The sequence below is a fragment of the Phocoena phocoena genome, unplaced genomic scaffold (genome assembly GCF_963924675.1).
Source record: "Phocoena phocoena unplaced genomic scaffold, mPhoPho1.1 SCAFFOLD_227, whole genome shotgun sequence".
Classification (NCBI taxonomy): domain Eukaryota; kingdom Metazoa; phylum Chordata; class Mammalia; order Artiodactyla; family Phocoenidae; genus Phocoena; species Phocoena phocoena.
The window spans coordinates 26,021-50,351 of record NW_027077439.1 but is presented as its reverse complement, the minus strand read 5'-3'; the positions used below and the strand labels follow the sequence as shown (position 1 = coordinate 50,351).

Below are 24,331 nucleotides of genomic sequence, written 5' to 3'. Positions count from 1 at the left end.
CAAGCAGCCTGCTTGCGTGTCCTGGCGGGTCTCAGCCCAGGGTGGACTCTGCCGCGGGGGCCGCTGCCCCATCGTGGGAGGCGGGGTGCAGCGGGGGTCGGGGAACCAGGCCTAACTCCGCCTCCGCCGCATCTACGTGACGGGCGGAGGGGCCGGCCCAAGGGGGTGCTAACGGCACCCTGGTCGTCAAACTCTACGGGGTGGGGCGGGGACGGGGTTTTCTGATTCTCAAGACTCTGGGTGCAGCCCAGCGGGAGCCCCAGGAGCCGGCGCCCACCCACGCTTAGTGGATTGAGAGCAGTCGAGAAGGACGCAGGGGGGGAGTGCTTGCTGACACGGGTGTGGGCCGAACGTGGGGAGCCCCAGATGTGCTCCTCTGAGGTAAGAATTATTTTGAGCCATGGGCAAGTTAAAAAACAAACACAAGAAAAACCCTCGCCTCCCACCTTCCACCGGGAAGGGCAGGGCGATTCCTCAGGGCGCAGCAGGCCCTTATCAGCCCGTCACCACTGGAGGGTGTTCGGGTTAAGCCCGACTCATGCCTCCCCACACCCGCATCTGCCTTCCCACGTACCCGGGCCCAGGAGCTCAAAGTCCCCTTCCTCTGTCTTGTCACTTGTCCAGAACAGCGCCAACCTTCCTGCCGGGACATACCCTGAGCTCCGTGTGTGCGCGCGCGTGCGCTCTTAAACTTCTGGCCGCTCCCTCTGGGTGACCTGTCAGGTCACGATGGTCCAATGCCTATTAGAAGGAAAGAGAAAGTACTTTAGGAAGCCAGTCAGCCATGAAAAGGTCAAGGAAGTGACCTTGTGGAGGCGTTTAGAAAGTTTACTAACAGAGGCCCCTTCACTCCGGAGGGGCAATCCCTGCTGGGACAACATTTCATCAGCCAGCCTGCCCCTGATATTAGGCGAAACCCCAAAAGTCACAGTTAGGCCCACAAACCCCTATGCACCAGCTCGCAGAGGTGGTCTTGCAGGTATTTAATAATCAAGATCAACCGGAGCGGGGAGAAAGAACTCAGCATGAGTAGAGGCATGCCAGAGCTCAAGCTCAGCTGATAGCCCAGCTGTCAGCCACGTTTTGCAACCTCGGGAGAACCCAAAGGACACAAGAAAGTTCAACCATCAGTCCGGAAGTAAGATCAGAAAAGGGGAATGCTTCAAATGCAAGCCGACTGGCCATTGGGCCCATGAATGCCAGAAGGAACCCCCCAGGCCATGCCCAGTCTGCAAGCAGACGGGTCATCAGAGTGGGACTGCCCTCGGTCCCGAAGGGGAAGGGGGGTTCCTGCTCCTGGGACGGCCATGCTGGACGACTGAGTCAGCCCGGGGATTCTGGCGGCTCCCCCAACAAGATGTCCATCTCCATCGAGGGGCCCCGGGCGTCCTTGACGTGGCAGGTAGGAAGATTGACTTCTTAGTCCATACAGGAGCCTCTTACTCTGTCCTAATTTCTCACGCTGGCCTCTTCCCTCTAAAAGCTGCACTGTAACTGGGGTCGGCGGAAAGCCCCTCACCCGTTACTTCACTGGGCCTCTCGTTTGCCGGCTTCAACAGCCTTCGAGCTCGCATGCCTTTCTGGTTGTCCCCGAAAGCCCCAGCCCACTGCAGGGGAGAGATCTTCTGGGATTCCTTGGGGCCATATTATGATTAGGAGACCCTAAGCAACCCCTTATTTTGACCCTAACTGAGGCTAATGAAAAGAGGGAGCTAGATCCTATCCCTAACCACATCTCTGCAGATACAGTGACCCCTGAGAAGGCCATCTACGTGCTAGCTGCTGCCCAAGGGGGAATGTGCGCCATGTTAAAGGAACAACGCTGGTTTTGGGTAAACCAAACAGGTCAAGTCCAAAAAGGTACTCAGGGCTTCTTATCTGAGGCCTCTCAACTCAGGGAACAGGCAACCCAGGGGTGGCTCTCACCTGGTCCTTGTTCTCTCGGTTCCTTCCACTCATAGGACCTTGAACCTCTATCTTTCCTCTTCTCCTCTTTGACCCATGTCTGTTTATCCTCTTAAAAAGGCAATTCCATGTGAGATGATTGGATGCAGGGATTCCAGCCACTGCCTGAAACAGATCCTGTCAGGGTGGCAGCAGAACTCACCCTGGGGCCCCTTAACAAGGCAGGGCGAGAGTTCTGTAGCCCCAGTTAGGTAGGGTCCATGAGCCCAATACCAGCCTGAAGAAGCTACAGAAGAGGGGCCATCGCCCTACATCCTGCCAATAAAGACTTCTTGGGTCCACATATCTCAGGGGCGATTTGAGGTAGGAGATAGATGGGCCCAGCACAGGAATCAGTTCAACCTCTGTCTCCTAACTTTTCCTAGTAAAATTCATTAAAGAATCCCTTGCCACCTGAGCATACCTTGGGGAGGTGCCTGTGGTACCTGGGGAGCAGGAGGTTCCCCACCCCGAGGACATGGACAAGGGGCCAGAGGGAAGGGGGCAGAGGGCCGCTCTGGGCCCCGAGGACCCAAGTGTCCAGCCAGGCTCCGCCTCAAGAGTCCTTCAATGCCCACTGAGACCCCGGTTCAGGCTCCACCACGCCTGCGCCACTGGCCTCCAGCCCAGACTCACCGCCCCTCCCCACACGAAGGTAAAGGCAACAGTCCCACTCCCCGTGGGCAAACCCTGAGGGGCTCATTCAGTGGTCAGTGCAGGAGGCCGCAGGAACATAGCTGCACAAGCACCAGGGTGGAGGCCGGCATCAGCCTCCTGGGGCCCCAGTCACCACCCAGCCGTCCACCCACTGAGCTCACACAGACAGGCCAGTCCTCGGGCCCCATCCCGCCAGCCTGCCCGGACGTCCCGATGAACAAGCGATAGCTGTCTGGGGCTGGCCGCCACCGTCCTCGAGAAGAAAGCTGGGAGCCGCGCAGGCAGGAGCCACAGGCACCAGGGAGAGGGCCGGCTGGCCAAGCACAGTGGTGGGCATGGGCCGAGCCCCCTCCTGAGGGTAAAGAGCTGGAGAAGCCCGCCCACAAGGGGCTCTGAAGTCCCATGGAAACGGGGCAGAGCACATGAGCACATGGGACACAGGGCAGGACTCCTTCATATACAAAGAGCACTCAGCAACCAATGGAAAGAAAGAAATGTGAGCAGTGGGTCCTGCACTGTAAGGAAAAACCGGGTGGCCAATAACAGGAAGAAAAGGTTTCAATTATTAGGAAAGGTACAATAAGGAGGAAACTAGGGGCGGTGAGTGACCTTCTTGGCCTCTGAGGGCCTGTGAGCAGTTAAGACCATTCTTCAGGGGCCAGTGGCCTCCTTCCCAGCATACAAGTGCCCAGACTCTGTTGAAAGGAGAGTCCACTTGTGGCGAAGGCCCTTCTGAGAGCCACCATCTGCACTGGGAGACCAGGCATCCCACAGACTCCAACACGGACCATGCAGGCTGATGGGGTCGGGCATAGAAAACCCAGGACTGGGCAACTCTGAGCCTTGTCCAGAGAGCCCGAGTATTTGGTTCCAATAGAACATGAGAGGGGCAGTAGAGCACTTCACACAAGGTCAAGGGCGCAGCCCTGCTCTGCTCTGCCCCCTCACACGGACACTCCCTGGGGATCTGCTCCGGAGGCGGGCAGGATGTCCTGGGGATCTGTGCTGGGGGAGGTGGCAGTGGTGCCCATCAGAGTTCAGAGGCCCAGAGGGCTCAGGCGAGGGGCCTATTACCCAGGGTGCTGTGGGCCGAGCAGGCATATTCCCTCAGGAGGGTGGAGCCGTGATGGCCGGGGTTCCCACTCTGTCCCCTGGGTCCCTGGGCCCCACTCACCACACCACAAACACCAAAATAATGCATCTCTGCGGCATCTGGACTTCCCCAGGCCCTCTGAGACAGAAAACACCCAAAAGAAAAGGGAACTTCAGGAAGCAAGCCATGCCGCTAGGTTTCAGTCCTGTTCTTAGTGTTTGCAGGGTTGTGGACAAGGAGTTCACACTTCGAGGAACTGGTTACCAGTCCTAGGAAGCAGGGCTGCAGACACAGAGCACAGCCCTGAAGAGCCACATGTGCCTGGGGCCAGAGCAGGGAGGGGGCGTGGAGCCCTGGGCTGCAGGGGAGTGAGGCCAGCACCCCAAGCCTTGGTGAGTGGGGTCTGAGAGGACCAGGGCAGGCAGTGGAATGGAGCTACAGAGGGAAGACTGGCCTCGGGGACCCACACAGCGGCGGGAGCAGCCCAGCGGGCACGGGGAAGGCGGGCTGCCCAGGGCTCATGTGCTGCCCAGGGCAGGGACTAGGGAGCCCAGGCAGGGGCGTGTCCACACCAGCAGGACTGAAAACCCAGGGGCGGCAGAGCTCGGTGGGGCTGCTTGGCCTTCAAGGACCGTGATGGGCTGGGGGACGGGAGCCTCAGGGCTTCGCTCAGCCAGATGTGCTGCAGGCACAGGGCTGGGCTGGGGCTGAGGACGAGGTCAGGATGGACAGGTGGGTCTGAGCGAGGACAGAGGGAGGATCCTGGCTAGCACAGGGGAAGGAAAGGCCCCCCCCATGGCAGGGGGCTGAGGGTCCGGTCCAGGACAGTGGGGCCGGCTTGAGTCCCAGGGCAGTGGCAGGCGGGGTGGCGGTGGGCTCTGGGCTGGGGCCGGGGCCCAGGACAGCGGGAGCGGCGGGAGCACAGCAGGCAGGGCTGGCCTGGGCTCCTGTGTGCCCCGAGCTGGCCGCACAGGGGAGGGGCTGAGCACGCAGCTGAACAGGCTACACAAGGGGCGGGGGGAGCCAGGGCCTGAGGGCCGGGAGCAAGGCCTGGGGGGCCGGGAGCGGGGAGGCAGAGGGCAGGTGACCCGGCAGCTGGAGGGAGAAGCGACCAGAGCAGGATGCCGGGGTGGTGGGAGAAAGAGGGTGAAGCTCGGAAGGCCAGGAGCTCCTCTGAGAGGGGCCCACGGTGCGACAGGGGCTCTGCCAGGGGAGAGGGGTCAGAGACAGGGTGGGCACCTAGCGACTCCAGGGAACAGAGCTCAGCCCCGGGAACGAAAGGAGGCAGGACGGAAGCTGCACTAGGGTGAGGGCTCAGGGGTGGGCCAGAGGGGCAGGGGTGCTGAGGGCCAGAGCTCCGGGGACAAGTGGCAGGGAGGCAGCAGGTGAGCAGGGGGCTGGGAGGGCAGGGGGCTGCCTGGGAGCTTTGGGGGAGCAGGTAGAGCTAGTGTAGGTGAACCTGGGGCAGGGAGGGCAGGGGGCTGCATGGGAGCTCTGGGGGAGCAGGTAGAGCTAGTGTAGTGAACCTGGGCCTGGGAGGGCAGGGGGCTGCCTGGGAGCTTTAGTGGAGCAGGTAGAGCTAGTGTAGGTGAACCTGGGCCTGGGAGGGCAGGGGGCTGCCTGGGAGCTTTAGTGGAGCAGGTAGAGCTAGTGTAGGTGAACCTGGGCCTGGGAGGGCAGGGGACTGCCTGGGGGCTTTAGTGGAGCAGGTAGAGCTAGTGTAGGTGAACCTGGGCCTGGGAGGGCAGGGGGCTGCCGGGGAGCTTTGGGGGAGCAGGTAGAGCTAGTGTAGGTGAGCCTGGGGCTGGGAGGGCAGGGGATGCCTGGGAGCTTTGGGGGAGCAGGTAGCGCTAGTGTAGGTGAGCTGGGGCTGGAAGGGCAGGGGATGCCTGGGAGCTTTGGGGGAACAGGTAGAGCTAGTGTAGGTGAGCCTGGGGCTGGGAGGGCAGGGGATGCCTGGGAGCTTTGGGGGAGCAGGTAGAGCTACTGTAGGTGAGCCTAGGGCTGGGAGGGCAGGGGATGCCTGGGAGCTTTGGGGGAGCAGGTAGAGCTAGTGTAGGTGAGCCTGGGGCTGGGAGGGCAGGGGATGCCTGGGAGCTTTGGGGGAGCAGGTAGAGCTAGTGTAGGTGAGCCTGGGGCTGGGAAGGCAGGGGATGCCTGGGAGCTTTGGGGGAGCAGGTAGAGCTAGTGCAGGTGAGTCTGGGGCTGGGAGGGCAGGGGCCGGCCGGGAGGTTTGGGGGAGCAGGTAGAGCTAGTGTAGGTCAAGCTGGGGCTGGGAGGGCAGGGGACTTCCTGGGAGATTTCGGGGGGCAGGTAAAGCTAGTGTAGGTGAACCTGGGCCCGGGAGGGCACGGGGCTGCCTGTGAACTTTAGTGGAGCTGGTAGAGCTAGTGTAGGTGAACCTGGGGCTGGGAGGGCAGGGGGCTGCCCGGGAGCTTTGGGGGAGCAGATAGAGCTAGTATAGGTGACCTGGGGCTGGGAGAGCAGGGGGCTGCCGGGGAGCTTTGGAGGAGCAGGTAGAGCTAGTGTAGGTGAGCTGGGGCTGGGAGGGCAGGGGGCTGCCCGGGAGCTTTGGGGGAGCAGATAGAGCTAGTATAGGTGACCTGGGGCTGGGAGAGCAGGGGGCTGCCGGGGAGCTTTGGAGGAGCAGGTAGAGCTAGTGTAGGTGACCTGGGGCTGGGAGGGCAGGGGGCTGCCCGGGAGCTTTGGGGGAGCAGATAGAGCTAGTATAGGTGACCTGGGGCTGGGAGAGCAGGGGGCTGCCAGGGAGCTTTGGAGGAGCAGGTAGAGCTAGTGTAGGTGAGCTGGGGCTAGGAGAGCAGGGGGCTGCCGGGGAGCTTTGGAGGAGCAGGTATAGCTAGTGTAGCTGAGCCTGGGGCTAGGAGGGCTGGGGGCTGCCTAGGGGCTTTGGGGGAGCATGTAGAGCTAATGTAGGTGAGCCTGGGGCTGGGTGGGCCGGGGGCTGCCCTGGAACTTTTGCGGAGCAGGTAGAGCTTCTGCAGGTGAGCACGGGGCTGGGAGGGTAGGGGGCTTCCTAGTAGCATTGCGGGAGTAGTTAGAGCTAATGCACTTGAGCCTGGGGCTGGGAGGGCAGGGGGCTGCCTGGGAGCTTTGGGGGAGCAGGTAGAGCTAGTGTAGGTGAACCTGGGGCTGGGAGGGCAGGGGGGTGCCTGGGAGCTTTGGGGGAGCAGGTAGAGTTAGCGTAGGTGAACCTGGGCCTGGGAGGGCACAGGGCTGCCTGCGAACTTTAGTGGAGCAGGTAGAGCTAGTGTAGGTGAACCTGGGGCTGGGAGGGCAGGGGCCTGCCGGGGAGCTTTAGGGGAGCAGGTAGAGCTAGTGTAGGTGAACCTGGGGCTGGGAGGGCAGGGGGTTGCCCGGGAGCTTTGGGGGAGCAGGTAGAGCTAGTGTAGGTCAACCTGGGGCTGGGAGGACAGGAGGCTGCCCGGGAGCTTTGGGGGAGCAGGTAGAGCTAGTGTAGGTGACCTGGTCTGGGAGGGCAGGGGATGCCTGGGAGCTTTAGTGGAGCAGGTAGAGCTAGTGTAGCTGAGCCTGGGGCTGGTAGGGGAGGGGGCTGCCTGTGAGCTTTTGGGGAGCAGGTAGAGCTAGTGTAGGTCAACCTGGGGCTGGGAGGGCAGGGGACTTCCTGGGAGATTTGGGGGGGCAGGTAAAGCTAGTGTAGGTGAACCTGGGCCTCGGAGGGCAGGGGGCTGCCGGGGAGCTTTGGGGGAGCAGGTAGAGCTAGTGTAGGTGACCTGGGACTGGGAGGACAGGGGATGCCTGGGAGCTTTGGGGGAGCAGGTAGAGCTAGTGTAGGCGAGCCTGGGGCTGGGGGGGCAGGGGATGCCTCGGAGCTTTGGGGGAGCAGGTAGAGCTAGTGTAGGTGAGCCTGGGGCTGGGAGGGCAGGGGATGCCTGGGAGCTTTGGGGGAGCAGGTAGAGCTAGTGTAGGTGAGCCTGGGGCTGGGAGGGCAGAGGGCTGCCGGGGAGCTTTTGGGGAGCAGGTATCGCTACTGTAGCTGAGCCTGGGGTTGGGAGGGCAGGGGCCTGCCTGGGAGCTTTGGGGGAGCAGGTAGAGCTAGTGCAGGTGAGCCTGGGGCTGGGAGGACGGGGGCTGCCCTGGAACTTTTGGGGAGCAGGTAGAGCTTCTGCACGTGAGCACAGGGCTGGGAGGGTTAGGGGGCTTCCTGGTAGCATTGGGAGAGCAGTTAGAGCTAATGCATGTGAGCCTGGGGCTGGGAGGGCAGGGGGCTGCCCTGGAGCTTTGGTGGAACAGGTAGAGCTTCTGCAGGTGAGCATGGGACTGGGAGGGAAGGGGGCTGCCTGGGAGCTTTCGGGGAGCAGGGAGAGCTAATGTAGATGAGCCTGGGGCTGGGAGGGTAGGAGGCTGCCTGAGAGCTTTGGGGGAGCAGGTAGAGCTATTGTAGCTGAGCCTCGGGCTGAGAGGGAAGGGGCCTGCCTGGGAGCTTTGGGGGAGCACATAGAGCTAGTGTAGGTGAGCCTGGGTCTGGGAGAGCAGGGGGCTGCCCATGAGTTTTGGGGGAGCAGGGAGAGCTTCTGCAGGTGAGCCCGCATCCGGGATGGCAGGGGGCTGCCTGGGAGCTTTGGGGGAGCCGGTAGAGCTAGTGTAGCTGAGCCTGGGACTGGGTGGGCAGGGGGCTGCCTGGGAGCTTTAGTGGAGCAGGTAGAGCTAGTGTAGGTGAGCCTGGGGCTGGAAGGGCAGGGGGCTGCCTGGGAGCTTTGGGGGAGCAGGTAGAGCTATTGTAGCTGAGCCTCGGGCTGAGAGGGAAGGGGCCTGCCTGGGAGCTTTAGTGGAGCAGGTAGAGCTAGTGTAGGTGAGCCTGGGCCTGGGAGGACAGGGGGCTGCCTGGGAGCGTTGGTGGAGCAGGTAGAGCTAGTGTAGCTGAGCCTGGGGCTGGGAGGGCAGGGGGCTGCCTGTGAGCTTTTGGGGAGCAGGTATAGCTAGTGTAGCTGAGTCTGGGGCTAGGAGGGCAGGGGGCCGCCTGGGAACTTTAGTGGAGCAGGTAGAGCTAGTGTAGGTGAGCCTGGGCCTGGGAGGGCAGGGGACTGCCTGGGAGCTTTTGGGGGAGCAGGTAGATCTAGTGTAGGTGAGCCTGGGACTGGGAGGGCAGGGCCCTGCCTGGGAGCTTTGGGGGAGCAGGTAGAGCTATTGTAGCTGAGCCTCGGGCTGAGAGGGAAGGGGCCTGCCTGGGAGCTTTGGGGGAGCACGTAGAGCTAGTGTAGGTGAGCCTGGGGCTGGAAGGGCAGGGGGCTGCCTGGGAGCATGTGGGAGCAGGTAGAGTTTCTGCAGCTGAGCATGGTGGGTGGAAGGGTAAGGGGCTGCCCCAGGAGCTTTGGGGTAGCAGGTACGCCTTGTGCAGGTGAAAAGGAGCCTGGGAGGGGTTGGGACTGCCCTGGGAGCTTTGGGGAGCAGGGAGAGCTTGTGCAGGTGGGCAGGGGTTTGGGAGGACAGGGACCTGCCCAGGACCTCAGCAGACCAGGTACTGGGGTGAGCAGGTGAGTAGGCAAGTGTCATAGGGTGCAGGGACCGTTGGTGCTGTGGGCCCAGCGCTCCAGGGACAGTAGGCAGTCTGACGCCAGCTGAGCAGATGACATGAGGATACAGCATCCCTGAGCTGAGCCCAGAGACCTGAGCCTAGGGGGCTGGGAGGGCAGGACGCAGGGCAGCTGGCAGTGGGGGCAGAGCAGGGAGTCCTACAGGAGAGCGGGCTGGGGGCCCCCCTGGGGTGTGCGGAGGGCCCAGGGCAGGAGAGAAGGGGCACAGGGCAGGGACGACTCAGGCCTGAGATGGTGAACCGGAGCGCAGATGGGCAGAGGCTAGACACTCGATGGACAGGAAGCCCGCACTCAGCTGAGGGGCCAGGATGAGGGGTGGAGGCAGGTGAGGGAGCATCTAGATGAGGGGGACCTGAGTGCCCTGAGAAAGGAGAGCAGCCTTTCCGCTGGAGCTCAGGGGGCTGGTAAGGCCGGGCGCAGGGGGCTACCCCAAGAACTCAGGGGAGCAGGCGGGGTTGTGCAGGGCAGCAGGGGGCTGCGAGGGCAGGGGCTGCCCCAGGTGCGCCAGAGTTAGAGGAAGAAAGGCGGAGGAAAAGGGAGCCCTGATCTGCTGGGAGGGGCTTTGTGGATGGCAAGGCCAGGTGGAGAGGGAACCTGGGAGTGCAGGTCTCTGGGGCTGAAGGGGCATGGGCGACCCTGAGGGGCCCCAATGGGCCGCAGTTCTTGTATCCAGGGTCCCAACCCTGTTCCAGGAGACTGTAGGAGCTGGGACAGGAGGGGTGAATGTGCAGAAGCGAGGTGGGGTTGACAGGGCAGTGGACCTGGCAGAGGGGAAACGAGGGGCTCTTTGGGGGCTCAGACGGGTCTGCATACCTGGGCTGCGCAGAGCAGGGCCAGAGGGGACAGGTCCAGCCGGGGAATGGGGCTTGGGGTGCTAGCACCCTGCAGGCGGAGAAGGCCAGGGGCAGTGCAAGGCTCCCGGGATGCCAGTGGGCAGAGCTGATCCAGAACACAGGGGCCCTGGGTGGCAAAGAGCAGGCCAGGACAAGGGCACAGGAGCAGAGCAGGGCAGTGGGCTCAGGGAGCAGTAGCCACTGGTCAGGGCTCAGACCAAGGGCCTGATCAGGCCAGACACCCACAGGAGGGTAGGGGCCCCGGGGATCTGTTAGACCCTGGGCTCAGTGGTCACCCAGCACTGGCCCCCAGCTGTGCCTGGAGCCCACAGCTGCAGACGCAGGGACCTGGGGTGGGAGACAGCCATGCTGGGCCGCTGGTCTTCAGACTCTCTGGAAGCACATAGTCTCTGGGCTCAACAGTGCCCCAGGCCTGCACGCCTGATGCCCTGCCCGGACCCTCGCAGGGGTGAGGCCCTGGCAGTCACACGGCCTCCTCTCTCACAGCCTCCGTCACGGCCCCAGCAGTCTACCCTCTGGATTCCAGCTGTGGGAGCACAACTGGCTCCACAGTGGTCGTGGGCTGCCTGGTCTCGAGCTACGTCCCTGAGCCAGTGACCGTGACCTGGAACTCAGGCGCCCAATCCAGCAACGTGCACACCTTCCCATCCGTCCGAGGGTCCTCGGGGCTGTACTCTCTCAGCAGCATTGTGACCGTGCCTGCCAGCACCTCGTCCGGCAAGACCTTCACCTGCAACGTAGCCCACCCGGCCAGCAGCACCAAGGTGGACAAGCGCATCGGTGAGAGGACGGGCCACAGGGAGGGTGTCCACTACGAGACAGGCCCAGGGTCAGCCTCCCACCTGAACGGACCGCACACCAGGGATGGTGAATCCCGCCCAGGGTGTCACGGGAGGCCTGTCTCTCTCCCTCACCTGAAGGCCTCCCAGGCTCAGGGAGGGGGTCCTCTGGGCATTTCCACCAGATCTAGTGTGGGCACAGGCTGGATGCCTCCCCCAGTCCCTGGGGCCACAGACGTGGGCACAGGTCTCACCTGCCAAAACCTGTCCCTGCCCTAAGCCCAGCCCTGGGCCATCCCCAACCCCGGTAACCTCCAGTCTGTTCTCTGCAGAGATCAATCGCCCCAAAGTCCCCAAGTGTCCTGAATGCCAACAGTGTCCCAAATGTCCACGTAAGTCAGCCGGCCTCATCCTACGCACCTCGGGGGTGGACCTAGCCCAGGCGTGGCCTTGGGGCTTGGGGGAGGTGGATGGATGGGTGGCCAAGAGGAGGTCCACCCAGGGGCTGACTCCCTACCGTGTCTCCCCGACTAGCCCCTGAGCTCCCAGGAGGACCGTCCGTCTTCATCTTCCCCCCGACACCCAGGGACACCCTCACAATATCCCAAACACCCAGGGTCACCTGCGTTGTGGTTGACGTGGGCCACGAGGAGCCCGATGTCCAGTTCTCCTGGTACGTGGACGATGTAGAGGTGCACACGGCCAAGACAAAGCCAAGGGAGGAGCAGTTCAACAGCACCTACCGTGTGGTCAGCGCCCTGCCCATCCAGCACCAGGACTGGCTGAAGGGAAAGGAGTTCAAGTGCAAGGTCAACAACAAAGGCCTCCCGGCCCCCATCGTGAGGACCATCTCCAAGGCCAAAGGTGGGTCAGGTAGACGGGCGCAGGAGGGTCCCTGGGGGCCAAGAGCAGTGACCATCGTGCTAACAGCCATACCTCTCCCCACAGGGCAGCCCCGGGAGCCGCAGGTGTACATACTGGCCCCAGCACGGGAAGAGCTGGCCAAGAGCTCAGTCAGCGTCAGCATAACCTGCATGGTCATCGACTTCTACCCGGGCGACATCGACGTGGAGTGGCAGAGAAACGGGCAGCCGGAGCAAGAGGACAACTATGGCACGACCCCACCCCAGCTGGAGGCCGACGGGTCCTTCTTCCTGTACAGCAAGCTCAGGGTGGACAAGAAGAGCTGGCAGCGGGGAGACACCTACACGTGTGTGGTTTTGCACGAGGCTCTACACAATCACAACGCACAGAAGTCCATCACCCAGTCTTCGGGTAAATGAGCCGCACGGCAGTGCTGCCCCAGCGAGCCCTTCCGCCTCGTGGGCTCTCAGGGTCCAGCGAGGACGCCTGAGCCCCAGCCCTGTGTACATTCCTCCCGGGCGCCATGAAATAAAGCACCCAGCGCCGCCCTGGGACCCCGCAATGCTGTCATGGTTCTTTCCGAGCAGAGCCCTGGGGCACGCCGGGCCTGCATGGGGCAGGGGCGGACCCGGCTCTGGCTCACAGTTTGTCACCACCAGTGCGGGAGAGCTGACCCCCTTCAGGGCCGGACCCAGAGTGTGCGGGTCTGCGCAGGCCGCTTGGGGGCTGCCCGAGGCCGGGGAGGGCCTCTCCCGGAGGGGACAGCTGCTCCGGCCGCCCTCCACCCGGCAGCTGCTGGGGCTGGAGTGTGTGCCCGGAATGGGAGAAGCCCACCAGAGACCCTCAGGAGAATGAGTACCCACTTCTTCCCACCCCTGTTCCAGCCCAAGCAGTGGGACACTGGCCGTCCTCGTCCCTACATTCCTGTCCCCGGCTCCAGAGTCCGCGTGCCGGCTCTCTGCCCTCACGGGGACCACATGCGACCCAGGGTTGGGGGACGGCCCTGCTGCACTGTCGGGCACAGGATATCAGGACCCCCCCTCAGGCCAGGTGGCTCTGCCCTGCTTGTCCCTGCCACCAGTGCACTCGTGGGGACACTCATCCCTGTGCCCACAAGGGGCAGAGGCAAGCAGCCCTGAGTGCCCAGGGAGGGACCCTCCATACGCACCCATGGACACTGAGCCCAGAGCCATTGCAAACAAGCCCCCCACTGAGCCACACCAGCCGGCACACCACCGCCTTCATCCACATGCACTCACCTGCCCACGTACACACGTGTGCAGTGCACCCTCCACAACACCCACACGCGTGCACACACGCGGGCCTTGCACACGGGCCCTCCCACAGGGCAGCCGCACAGACGCACACCCGACCACAGAGCTGGGTCTCACGAGCCCTCACCGTAGACCCCAGGCTGGCCCCCACCCTCCAGCTCCCACGGGACAGAGACCAGCACTGTGCTGCCCCTTCCCTGGGCCCACAGCCCACGTGCTCTGCTGATACTCCCGCCCTCCGGGTCTGGCCCCCAGCGGGAGAGGCGGCCAGGGCCTGAGCCACTGTCCTGCGGGGGGTCCGGGCACCCTCCCCGCAAGCGCGCCAGCTCAGCGCACAGCACAGGGGAGGGAGCAGGACCCACTGGCCAGGCCGAGACGGGGGCCCAGGCTGGAGGAATGGGGGGCTGGGGCCGGTGCTCAGCGGCTGTCCTCAGGTGCCTCTGGCCCGGCCCACCCGGGGCATCCCGCCACCACCGCGCCACACTGGGAGCCGCGCGGCGAGGCCCCACGAGCCCAGCCCCGCCCCCGGGGGCAGGCACAGCACTGACCCCGCCCTCCCTCTGCAGAGCTGCTGCTAGAGGAGGAGGCCTGTGCTGACGCCCAAGACGGGGAGCTGGACGGGCTGTGGACGACCATCTCCATCTTCATCACCCTCTTCCTGCTCAGCGTGTGCTACAGCGCCACCGTGACGCTCTTCAAGGTGGGCGGGCCGGCCCCGCGGTGCCCTCGCTGTCCCCACTGTGTCTCCTCCTGGCCCCCGGCCCCTCACTGTCCCTCACTGTCCCTCACGGTCCCTCACGGTCCCTCATTGTCCCCTCACGGGCCCTCACTGTCCGTCATGGGCCCTCACAGTCCCTCACTGTCCCTCACGGGCCATCACTGTCCTTCACGGTCCCTCACTGTCCCTCACAATCCCTCACAATCCCTCACTATCCCCTCACTGTCCCTCACTGTCCCTCACTGTCCCTCAAGGGCCCTCACTGTCCCTCACTGTCCCCTCACAGTCCCTCACCATCCCTCACAGTCCTTCACGGTCCCTCACTGTCCCTAGTGGGCCCTCACTGTCCCTCACTGTCCCTCACCGTCCCTCACTGTCCCCTCACAGTCCCTCACTGTCCCTCACTGTCCCTAGTGGGCCCTCACTGTCCCTCACTGTCCCTCACCGTCCCTCACTGTCCCCTCACAGTCCCTCACTGTCCCTCACTGTCCCTAGTGGGCCCTCACTGTCCCTCACTGTCCCTCACTGTCCTCTCACAGTCCCTCACTGACCCTCATGGGCCCTCACTGTCCTTCACAGTCCTTCACGGTCCCTCACTGTCCCGCACTGTCCCTCATTGTCCCTCACTGTCCCCTCACAGTCCCTCACTGTCCCTCACTGTCCCTAATGGGCCCTCACTGTCCCTCACTGTCCCTCACTGTCCCTAGTGGGCCCTCACTGTCCCTCACTGTCCCTCACCATCCCTCACTGTCCCCTCACAGTCCCTCACTGTCCCTCACTGTCCCTCACTGTCCCTCACTGTCCCTCACGGTCCCTCACGGTCCCTCATTGTCCCCTCACGGGCCCTCACTGTCCGTCATGGGCCCTCACAGTCCCTCACTGTCCCTCACGGGCCATCACTGTCCTTCACAGTCCCTCACTGTCCCACACTGTCCCTCACTGTCCCTCACTGTCCCCTCACAGTCCCTCACTGTCCCTCACAGTCCCTCACTGTCCCTCACTGTCCCTAGTGGGCCCTCACGGTCCCTCATTGTCCCCTCACAGGCCCTCACTGTCCGTCATGGGCCCTCACTGTCCCTCACAGTCCCTCACTGTCCCCTCACAGTCCCTCACCATCCTTCACTGCCCCTCACGGGCCCTCACTGTCCCTCCATGTCACCTCACAGTCCCTCACTGTCCCACACTGTCCCTCACTGTCCCTCACTGTCCCCTCACACTCCCTCACTGTCCCTCACTGTCCCTCACTGTCCCCTCACAGTCCCTCACTGTCCCTCACTGTCCCTCACTATCCCTCACAGTCCCTCACTGTCCCCTCACAGTCCCTCACCATCCTTCACTGCCCCTCACGGGCCCTCACTGTCCCTCCATGTCACCTCACAGTCCCTCACTGTCCCACACTGTCCCTCAAGTCCCCTCACTGTCCCCTCACAGTCCCTCACTGTCCCTCACTGTCCCTAGTGGGCCCTCACGGTCCCTCATTGTCCCCTCACAGGCCCTCACTGTCCGTCATGGGCCCTCACTGTCCCTCACTGTCCCTCACGGGCTCTCACTTTTCCTCACTGTCCCTCACAAGCCCTCACTGTCCCTCAAGGGCCCTCACTGTCCCTCACTGTCCCTCACTGTCTCCTCACAGTCCCTCACCGTCCCTCACTGCCCCTCACAGGCCCCTCACTGTCCCTCACTGTCCCACTCTGTCCCTCACTGTCCCTCACTGTCCCCTCACAGTCCCTCACTGTCCGTCATGGGCCCTCACTGTCCCTCACTGTCCCTCACTGTCCCACTCTGTCCCTCACTGTCCCTCACTGTCCCTCACTGTCCCTCACTGTCTCGCACTGTCCCTCATTGTCTCTCACTGTCCCCTCACAGCCCCTCACTGTCCCTCACTGTCCCTAATGGGCCCTCACTGTCCTCTCACTGTCCCTCACAGGCCCTCACTGTCCCTCACGGTCCCTCACTGTCCTGCACTGTCCTGCACTGTCCCGCACTGTCCCTCAATGTCGCTCACTGTCCCCTCACTGTCCCTCACTGTCTCTCACTGTCCCTCACTGTCCCTCACTGTCCCTCACTGTCCCACTCTGTCCCTCACTGTCCCTCACTGTCCCTCACTGTCCCTCACTGTCTCGCACTGTCCCTCATTGTCTCTCACTGTCCCCTCACAGCCCCTCACTGTCCCTCACTGTCCCTAATGGGCCCTCACTGTCCTCTCACTGTCCCTCACAGGCCCTCACTGTCCCTCACGGTCCCTCACTGTCCTGCACTGTCCTGCACTGTCCCGCACTGTCCCTCAATGTCGCTCACTGTCCCCTCACTGTCCCTCACTGTCTCTCACTGTCCCTCACTGTCCCTCACTGTCCCTCACTGTCCCACTCTGTCCCTCACTGTCCCTCACTGTCCCTCACTGTCCCTCACTGTCTCGCACTGTCCCTCATTGTCTCTCACTGTCCCCTCACAGCCCCTCACTGTCCCTCACTGTCCCTAATGGGCCCTCACTGTCCTCTCACTGTCCCTCACAGGCCCTCACTGTCCCTCACGGTCCCTCACTGTCCTGCACTGTCCTTCACTGTCCCGCACTGTCCCTCAATGTCGCTCACTGTCCCCTCACTGTCCCTCACTGTCTCTCACTGTCCCTCACTGTCCCTCACTGTCCCTCACTGTCCCCTCACAGTCCCTCACTGTCCCTCACTGTCCCTAGTGGGCCCTCACGGTCCCTCATTGTCCCCTCACAGGCCCTCACTGTCCGTCATGGGCCCTCACTGTCCCTCACAGTCCCTCACTGTCCCCTCACAGTCCCTCACCATCCTTCACTGCCCCTCACGGGCCCTCACTGTCCCTCCATGTCACCTCACAGTCCCTCACTGTCCCACACTGTCCCTCACTGTCCCTCACTGTCCCTCACTGTCCCCTCACAGTCCCTCACTGTCCCTCACTGTCCCTCACTATCCCTCACAGTCCCTCACTGTCCCCTCACTGTCCCTCACTGTCCATCACTGTCCTTCACTATCCCTCACTGTCCCTCACTGTCCCTCACTGTCCCCTCACTGTCCCTCACTGTCCATCACTGTCCCTCACTGTCCCCTCACTGTCCCTCCCTGTCCCTCACTCTCCCACACTGTCCCCATCATGGCCTCCTGTCCCCCCGGAACTCCTCGCTGTCTGTCGGCCCGGGGAATGGGGACAGGGCGGGGGGCGGCCCGGGTGGTTTCCAGCCTGCGCTCACCCTAGCCGCCCCTCAGGTGAAGTGGATCTTCTCGTCGGTGGTGGAGCTGAAGCGGACGATTGTCCCCGACTACAGGAACATGATCGGGCAGGGTGCCTAGCGCTCACTACGGGCTGCGTCCTGGGCTGCCCCTGACCTATAGGACCACGTCTATCCCCCTGTGCCGCTCAGCCTGCGCCAGGCCTCTCCTCCGCCCGCTGACCTCGCCAGCCTCTGAGCACCCTCACCTGCATCCCTGGCCTCTGGCCTCGTGGCCACCACAACCTGCCCCCACCCCACTCACAGACCCGAGGGGACCGCAGGTGATGCCCAACCTGAGCTGATGTCCCCGCAGGACACCTCCGGGGCCCCAGGGACCACCGGGAACGCCCGGGTCAGCGTGGGGGGTCCCCCTCGAACAGGAGGAGGCCGGCGTCCGGGCCTCTGCACAGGGCCTGGCCCCTGCATCTTGTCCCGGCCGGGCTCCAGACGCAGGGTCGCCGGGAGGAGGGCCTGTGCCAGATGCTGGAGGGGAGCCGCCCGCCTCTGCCAGCAGGAGAGCTTCTGCAGGTGCCGCTAACAGTCCCTCAGGTCACCTCCACCGAGGACGCTGCTCAGAACAGGGCCTGGGCCCGAGGCCGCTGCAGGAGCCCCAGCGCGGGAGGCAACGAGGTCCAGCCAGACCGGCCTCCGGGGGAGCACGCTGTTGACCTGGTGCCCCGCGGGCTGAGCTGGAGGGGCTCCCGGAAAAGAGGGCAGAAGGCATGCCAGCCCATCCTGCAGCCAAAGGCCTGAGGCACGTACAGCAGGAGCTCCGCCTGCACCGGGGTGGGGGTGAGAGACGCGACCCGCGTAGGGCCAGCCTCGGACGCCGGGCCCCCGCCTCAGGGCCCGGTACCAACTCTCCGGTCTCTGCGGAAAAGCGCAGTCAGCATGCGCATGTGGTGGAGCTGCTCCCGGACTGGAAAGAAGGGCCACGTGATCGCAGCTCGGGAGGCTTTTCTCCTTCCTGAACGTGGGGCCCACTGATGCTCTTCGCTGTGTCTTCATTTTCTTAATGACAATAAAGCGTTCTTTACAATCGGCCTAGCTCGCTGAGAAGTCTCCCTAGGTTAACACGCCGCCTACCCTCGTGAAATCCACAGCCAGTCTCCCCCATGCCACCACCCAAGCTGGGGTTCCCACCTGGCCCGTGGGTGCAGGGGCGAGCCAGGGGCCTGGGGGAGCCACGGGGAAGTCGCACGTGTTGGGTGTGTCTGCACAGGAGGCTGTAACAGACACCACAGGGGGCCTTTGACAACAGACATCACTGTCTGACACCCTGGAGGCTGGAATCCCAGATCCTGGAGGTGCAGGGCTGGCTTCTCCCAAGGCCTGACTCCGTGCCGTGTAGACGCCGTCTTCTCCGTGTCCTCACGTGGTCGTCCCTCTGTGCGTCTCTCCGTCCTAATGTCCTCCTCTTTTAAGGACGCCAGTCAGACTGGATTAGGACCCACCCTAGAGACCCCAGTTTACATCACCACATCTTTACAGACCCCATCTCCAAATACAGTTACATTCTGAGGTCCTGGGGGTCCGGTCCTCAAAGCTGGAATTTGGGGACACAATTCAGCCCAAAACAGCCGAGCTGGGTGCGAGAAAGGAGGGCCGGGGGGACGCCAGGCCAGGAGGGGCAGCGGTGGGGAGGGGCTGCCAAAGGGGAGCAGAGCCAGACCTGGCTCACGGCTCAGGACAGACGGCAGTGAGAAGGACCGCAGGAGGGGAGGGGGTCGGGTGGCACTGAGCTCAGCTGGCTGCACAGAGGTGACCAGTGTGTCACAGGAGAAGCAGGAGTGGGGCTCCAGAGGCTCTGGTGAGGGACCAGGAAGGGTGGCCGTGCAGAGGCGATGAGGCCGCTGTGCCCGCCGGCCGGCAAGGATGCAGGGATGGGTCAGGACTCCGCCCTCACGGAGACCAGGGACCCATCCCCCTGGTGATTCCACCTCAGAGGAGACACAACCCTCCCCAGAGGGCAGAGTCAGGATCCACAGCTGTCGGCCCTTCTCAGTAAAAGCTCCAAAAAAGTGGGCCAGGGTCCGGGTCGGGTGCTGGCCGTGCTGGGCTCCCTCAGGCCGGCGTTTCAGGAGGGCTGGCTCATCTCGGGGACGCGGCCTTGGGCTGCTGGAAGCCACGCTTGTGTTTGTTGCAGCCTTTCAGGGCGAGGGGACTAGCAGGACAGCCCCCCAGACCGGCAGCCGGAGTCTGGTCAGCAGGGACGCTGCACCCCAAGGCCATCCGATGTGCCGGTGCAGCTTCCTGTGGGGGGACAGAGACAGACAGAGGCAGAGACAGAGAGAATGGTATGCAAGGAAGGGACTGCATCGCTCAGCGGTCCCTGCACCAAACGGGGAGGCCGGGAGGGGCGGCAAACAGGATGGCCGAGGGGTGCACAGCAGTGTCCGGGAGAACACCTGGCCCTCGGGGACCCTGCCAGGCTCGCTGGGCACGCCGGCACAGGACCCCCTCTGCCTGCTGGGCTCCATGGGGGCTCCCGGTGACGGACCTGGGGGTCAGCCCACACCCTGCGCTTCCCTCCCCCGAAACAGGTGACCAAGAGGCTGAAGTTGCCTGAGGGCAGCACCGCCTGCCCAGCCCTGGGCCCTGCCCCTCGCTTCCATCCCCCAGACCAACGAGCAGCCGCTAGCCGGCCCGCCCCGCACGAACGCCAGGGTGGTCACACGAGGGCCAGCCCCACGGCCTCCTAGCTGAGCCCCGTCCCTGGCACGGCTGCCTCTGGGCCCCTGGAGAACTGCCCCACACGGGGCCCCAGGGCTCCCATCCTCCTCCCCCAGCAGTGCCACACCACACGGCATCCCTCCCCTCTCCATGCCCCCCGAGCACCCCGAAGCCCAGTGGCCGACGCCTGCCCTTGAGCCCCTCGGGCTGCCCCTGTGTGAGCCTGAGATCAGCCTCCGGCTGCCTCCTGACCCCTAGAGCCCCCCAGACCATGAGCTCCGCACACACCTGTCAGTGCCTCACCTCACCACCACACACCTCCATCTGTGTCTTACACACACACACGGGCGCCCAGAGGTTCCAGCCTAGCCCCAAGGTCGAAGGCAACAGGGGGCCCGCCTATCACAGCCCCACACCACCCCACTTTGGGGCAAGTCCCAGAAGAGCATCTGTTCCCTCCACAGAGAGACCTGGGCTGGGCGTGGGTGCTGACCACCCCAGGCTTCTCCCAGGCCCCTGAGCTCAGGCCCACACCGATTCTGACTGAACAACCCCTGAAACACAGTGACGGCCTTGAGCCCGTGGCCCAGCCCACGCTGGAGCCCAGAGCCAGATCTAGGACTCAGAGTCCCAACCAGCCCGATCCAGCGTCTGAGTCCAGCCCAGCCGAGCCACGGGCTCACTCCCCAGGCTCAGTCCCGCCCTCAGTGCCCCCAGGGCCAAGTGCGCTGCCCCCCATGCCCTGCTCCTGCCCCCTGCCCACCCTCCCTGCTGTCCACCCCCAGGCACCGTTCGTGCAGAATGAGGATGCAGAGAAGACCTTCTGGGGAAGGTCCAGGGGAGTTTCCAGGGCTGCAGGCAGGGCCCTAGGCTGTGAGGCAGGGTCCCACAGCAGAAGGCGCTTCCCAAGGGGTCCACAGTGTGGCCAAATCAGCCCTGCAGCACCCACCCACATCCCCCGTGCCCTCGTCCTGACGTAGGAGATAGATGGGCTCCAGGCTGAGCAGCTGCAGCCACTCTCCTGCTGACACCGCGATGATTGGCCAGAGACCACCTGGAAAACCGTCCCCACGTAAGCAACCTAAGCCACCCCGACGGCACATGACTCACTCCAAGTTCCCCGCGTGCTCTTCCACTCTTACCTTCCTTCTAGTAAACACTGTCTCTATTTCACAATCTTGGTCTCTTTCCTAAATTCTTTCTTCAAAGAAGCAGGACAGAAGTCCATCCTCCAGCTGATCCACTGCCAGAATCAGGTCGACCCCTTTCTCTTTACTTTTCCTTTTAAAGTTCCTTAAAGTAAAGAATCCCATGCCACCTGAGCGTACCTTGGGGAGGTGCCTGTGGTCCCTTGGGAGCAGGAGGTTCCCCCACTCCAGAGGATGTGGACAAGGGGCCAGAAGGAAGGGGGCAGAGGGCCGCTCTGGGCCCCGAGGACCCAAGTGTCCAGCCAGGCTCCGCCTCGAGTCCTTCAATGCCCACTGAGACCCCGGTTCAGGCTCCACCACGCCTGCGCCACTGGCCTCCAGCCCAGACTCACCGCCCCTCCCCACACGAAGGTAAAGGCAACAGTCCCACTCCCCGTGGGCAAACCCTGAGGGGCTCATTCAGTGGTCAGTGCAGGAGGCCGCAGGAACACAGCTGCACAAGCACCAGGGTGGAGGCCGGCATCAGCCTCCTGGGGCCCCAGTCACCACCCAGCCGTCCACCCACTGAGCTCACACAGACAGGCCAGTCCTCGGGCCCCATCCCGCCAGCCTGCCCGGACGTCCCGATGAACAAGCGATAGCTGTCTGGGGCTGGCCGCCACCGTCCTCGAGAAGAAAGCTGGGAGCCGCGCAGGCAGGAGCCACAGGCACCAGGGAGAGGGCCGGCTGGCCAAGCACAGTGGTGGGCATGGGCCGAGCCCCCTCCTGAGGGTAAAGAGCTGGAGAAGCCCGCCCACAAGGGGCTCTGAAGTCCCATGGAAACGGGGCAGAGCACATGAGCACATGGGACACAGGGCAGGACTCCTTCATATACAAAGAGCACTCGGCAACCAATGGAAAGAAAGAAATGTGAGCAGTGGGTCCTGCACTGTAAGGAAAAACCGGGTGGCCAATAACAGGAAGAAAAGGTTTCAATTATTAGGAAAGGTACAATAAGGAGGAAACTAGGGGCGGTGAGTGACCTTCTTGGCCTCTGAGGGCCTGTGAGCAGTTAAGACCATTCTTCAGGGCCCGGTGGTCTCCTTCCCAGCATACGAGTGCCCAGACTCTGTTGACAGGAGAGTCCACTTGTGGCAAAGGCCCTTCTGAGAGCCGCCATCTGCGCTGGGAAACCAGGCGTCCCATGGACTCCGACACGGACCATGCAGCCTGCTGGGGTCAGGCATAGAGAACCCAGGATTGGGCAACTCTGAGGCTTGTCCAGAGAGCCCGAGTATTTGGTTCCAATAGAACATGAGAGGGGCAGTAGAGCACTTCACACAAGGTCAAGGGCGCAGCCCTGCTCTGCTCTGCCCCCTCACACCGACACTCCCTGGGGATCTGCTCCGGAGGCGGGCAGGATGCCCTGGGGATCTGTGCTGGGGCGGGGGAGGGGGGATGCACGGGATAAATCCCAAGGGGGCCTCATGAACATTCTCATTCACAAGACACTAAGGCCAGGGCTGTGGTGAGATACTCAATTTACACCAACCATATATAAAGATGGAACTCTGACCCAAGAATGCAGCCAACAGCCCAGGACACCCAGCCACCATCCCAGGATCCAGCCCAGGAAGCAGCCTGCTCCCTCCATGCTAACCTAAACCTAACCCTCTGTGCTAGACCTGCAGGAAGTCAGACCTCTATCTCTAGTGACAGCCCAGGAAGCCCTACAACCGCCCTGTGACATCCCCTGCAATGGCCTGGCTTGATCAATAACCCATGGCTTCCATGGTCTTTGTCCTCGCTTCTGACTGAGGACTAACTAGACAAAACCGGACGTGTCCCAGCCATCGCAGGGGTGCCTACGTCTTGTTGTCCGTCCAGCTTCCCCAGCCCCGCAGCCCCCATCAGGACACCAGAGGCACTCTTTTTCCTATAAAGAAGCCTTCTATACACAGAAAATATTTTAACATGCTAACACACACATGATATAATAAGTATGTTATAGGCCCTCACATGGGCATAGTGTTATATGTTTATAGTAACAATTAAGCCACATACACATAATAAAAGCTCAAAGCCACCCACTCTCCTGCTGCCCGAGTCGCGGCCCAGCCAGCTGGGCACGGCTCCCTGGCTGCAGCAGCTCAGATAAACAGCCTCTGCTTTTCCCGTTAAAACGTTTCCAGTGTTTTAGGAGACACAAGGTCTCGTGACAATAGCTCAGGGTCACAGTGACAGCCCCAAATACATCCCGAGACCTGGACACAACAGGGACAAAGGTGAAGCTGGCATTCGGGCCTGGGCAGGGAGGTGATCGCCCATGGAAATGAGCAGAGAAAGGTTGGCAGGACAGCCACGAGGCCAGAGCAGCACCATGGCAGGTAGCGCCGTGCTTGACAGCTGTGCTCGACCACAGTGTTCTACCACGCAGACATGGATGCTGACAGAGGGTCTTGCCCTCCTCTTCCTCACAGGACTGGTCACACAGCCGGGCCTGCAGGCACCCTGAAGGGCACCCAAACCACAACACGAGGAGTGTCGGGGCTTTTTTTTTGAAATATAGTTGATTTACAATGCTGTGTCCATTTCAGTTGTACAGCAAAGTGACTCAATTATACATATATGTGTATCTATTCCAGATTCTTTTCCCTTATAGGTTATTATCTATTCTATATAGAGTAGTGTGTATATGTTAATCCCAAACTCCTAATTTATCCGTCCCCTCCCCTCTCCCCTTTGGTATCCATACGTTTGTTTTCTATGTCTGTGAAGTCTATAACTGTTTTGTATGTAAGTTCATTTGAATTATTTTTTTTAGATTCCACATATGAGTGATATCATATGATATTTGTCTTTCTCTGTCTGACTAACTTCACTTAGTATGGTAACCTGTAGGTCCATCCATGTTGCTGCAAATGGCATTATTTCATTCTTTATTATAGCTGAGTAATATTCCTTTGTATATATGTACCACATCTTCTTTATCCATTCATCTGTTGATTGGCATTTAGGTTGCTTCCGTGTCCTGGCTATTGTAAACAGTGTTGCAATGAACACTGTGGTGCGTGTATCTTTTTGAATTATGGTTTTCCTGGATATATCCCCAGGAGTGGGATTGCTGGATCATATGGTAGCTCTATTTTTAGGTTTTTCCATACTGTTCTCCATACTGGCTGTATCAATTTTCATTCCTACCAACAGTGTAGGAGGGTTCCCTTTTCTCCACACCCTCTCCAGCATTATTGTTTATATAGTTTTTGATGATGGCCATTCTGACCGGTGAGAGGTGGTACCTCATTGTGCTTTGATTTTGCATTTTTCTAATAATTAGGAATGTTGAGCATCTTTTCATGTGCCTTTTGGTCATCTGTATGTCTTCTTTGGATAAATGTCTATTTAGATACTCTGCTCATTTTTCTATTGGGTTGTTTGTTCTTTATATTGAGCCATATGAGCTGTATATACATCTTGGAGATTAATTTCTTATTGGTTGCATGGTTTGCAAATATTTGCTCCCAATCTGTAGGTTAT

At 61.9% G+C, this 24,331-nt stretch overlaps 2 gene segments (V, D, J or C); both read left to right on the top strand.

Annotated features, from left to right (window-relative positions):
* The first annotated feature begins 1,192 nt into the window (after window positions 1–1,192).
* Window positions 1,193–17,073, top strand: LOC136143280 (immunoglobulin heavy constant gamma 1-like). The segment is given in 8 exon segments: window positions 1,193–1,402; window positions 9,960–10,005; window positions 10,575–10,901; window positions 11,233–11,292; window positions 11,435–11,764; window positions 11,849–12,175; window positions 13,605–13,738; window positions 16,990–17,073. Coding segments are annotated over 8 exon segments (1,518 nt in total).
* Window positions 17,074–20,702: 3,629 nt separating this feature from the next.
* The window catches only part of LOC136143276 (immunoglobulin heavy constant gamma 4-like), a gene marked incomplete at its 3' end in the record, with an annotated part of 29,431 nt that continues 25,802 nt past the window's right edge, over window positions 20,703–24,331 (top strand). Inside the window, 1 exon segment of the C gene segment in view lies at window positions 20,703–20,739. Coding sequence covers window positions 20,703–20,739 — 37 coding nt within the window.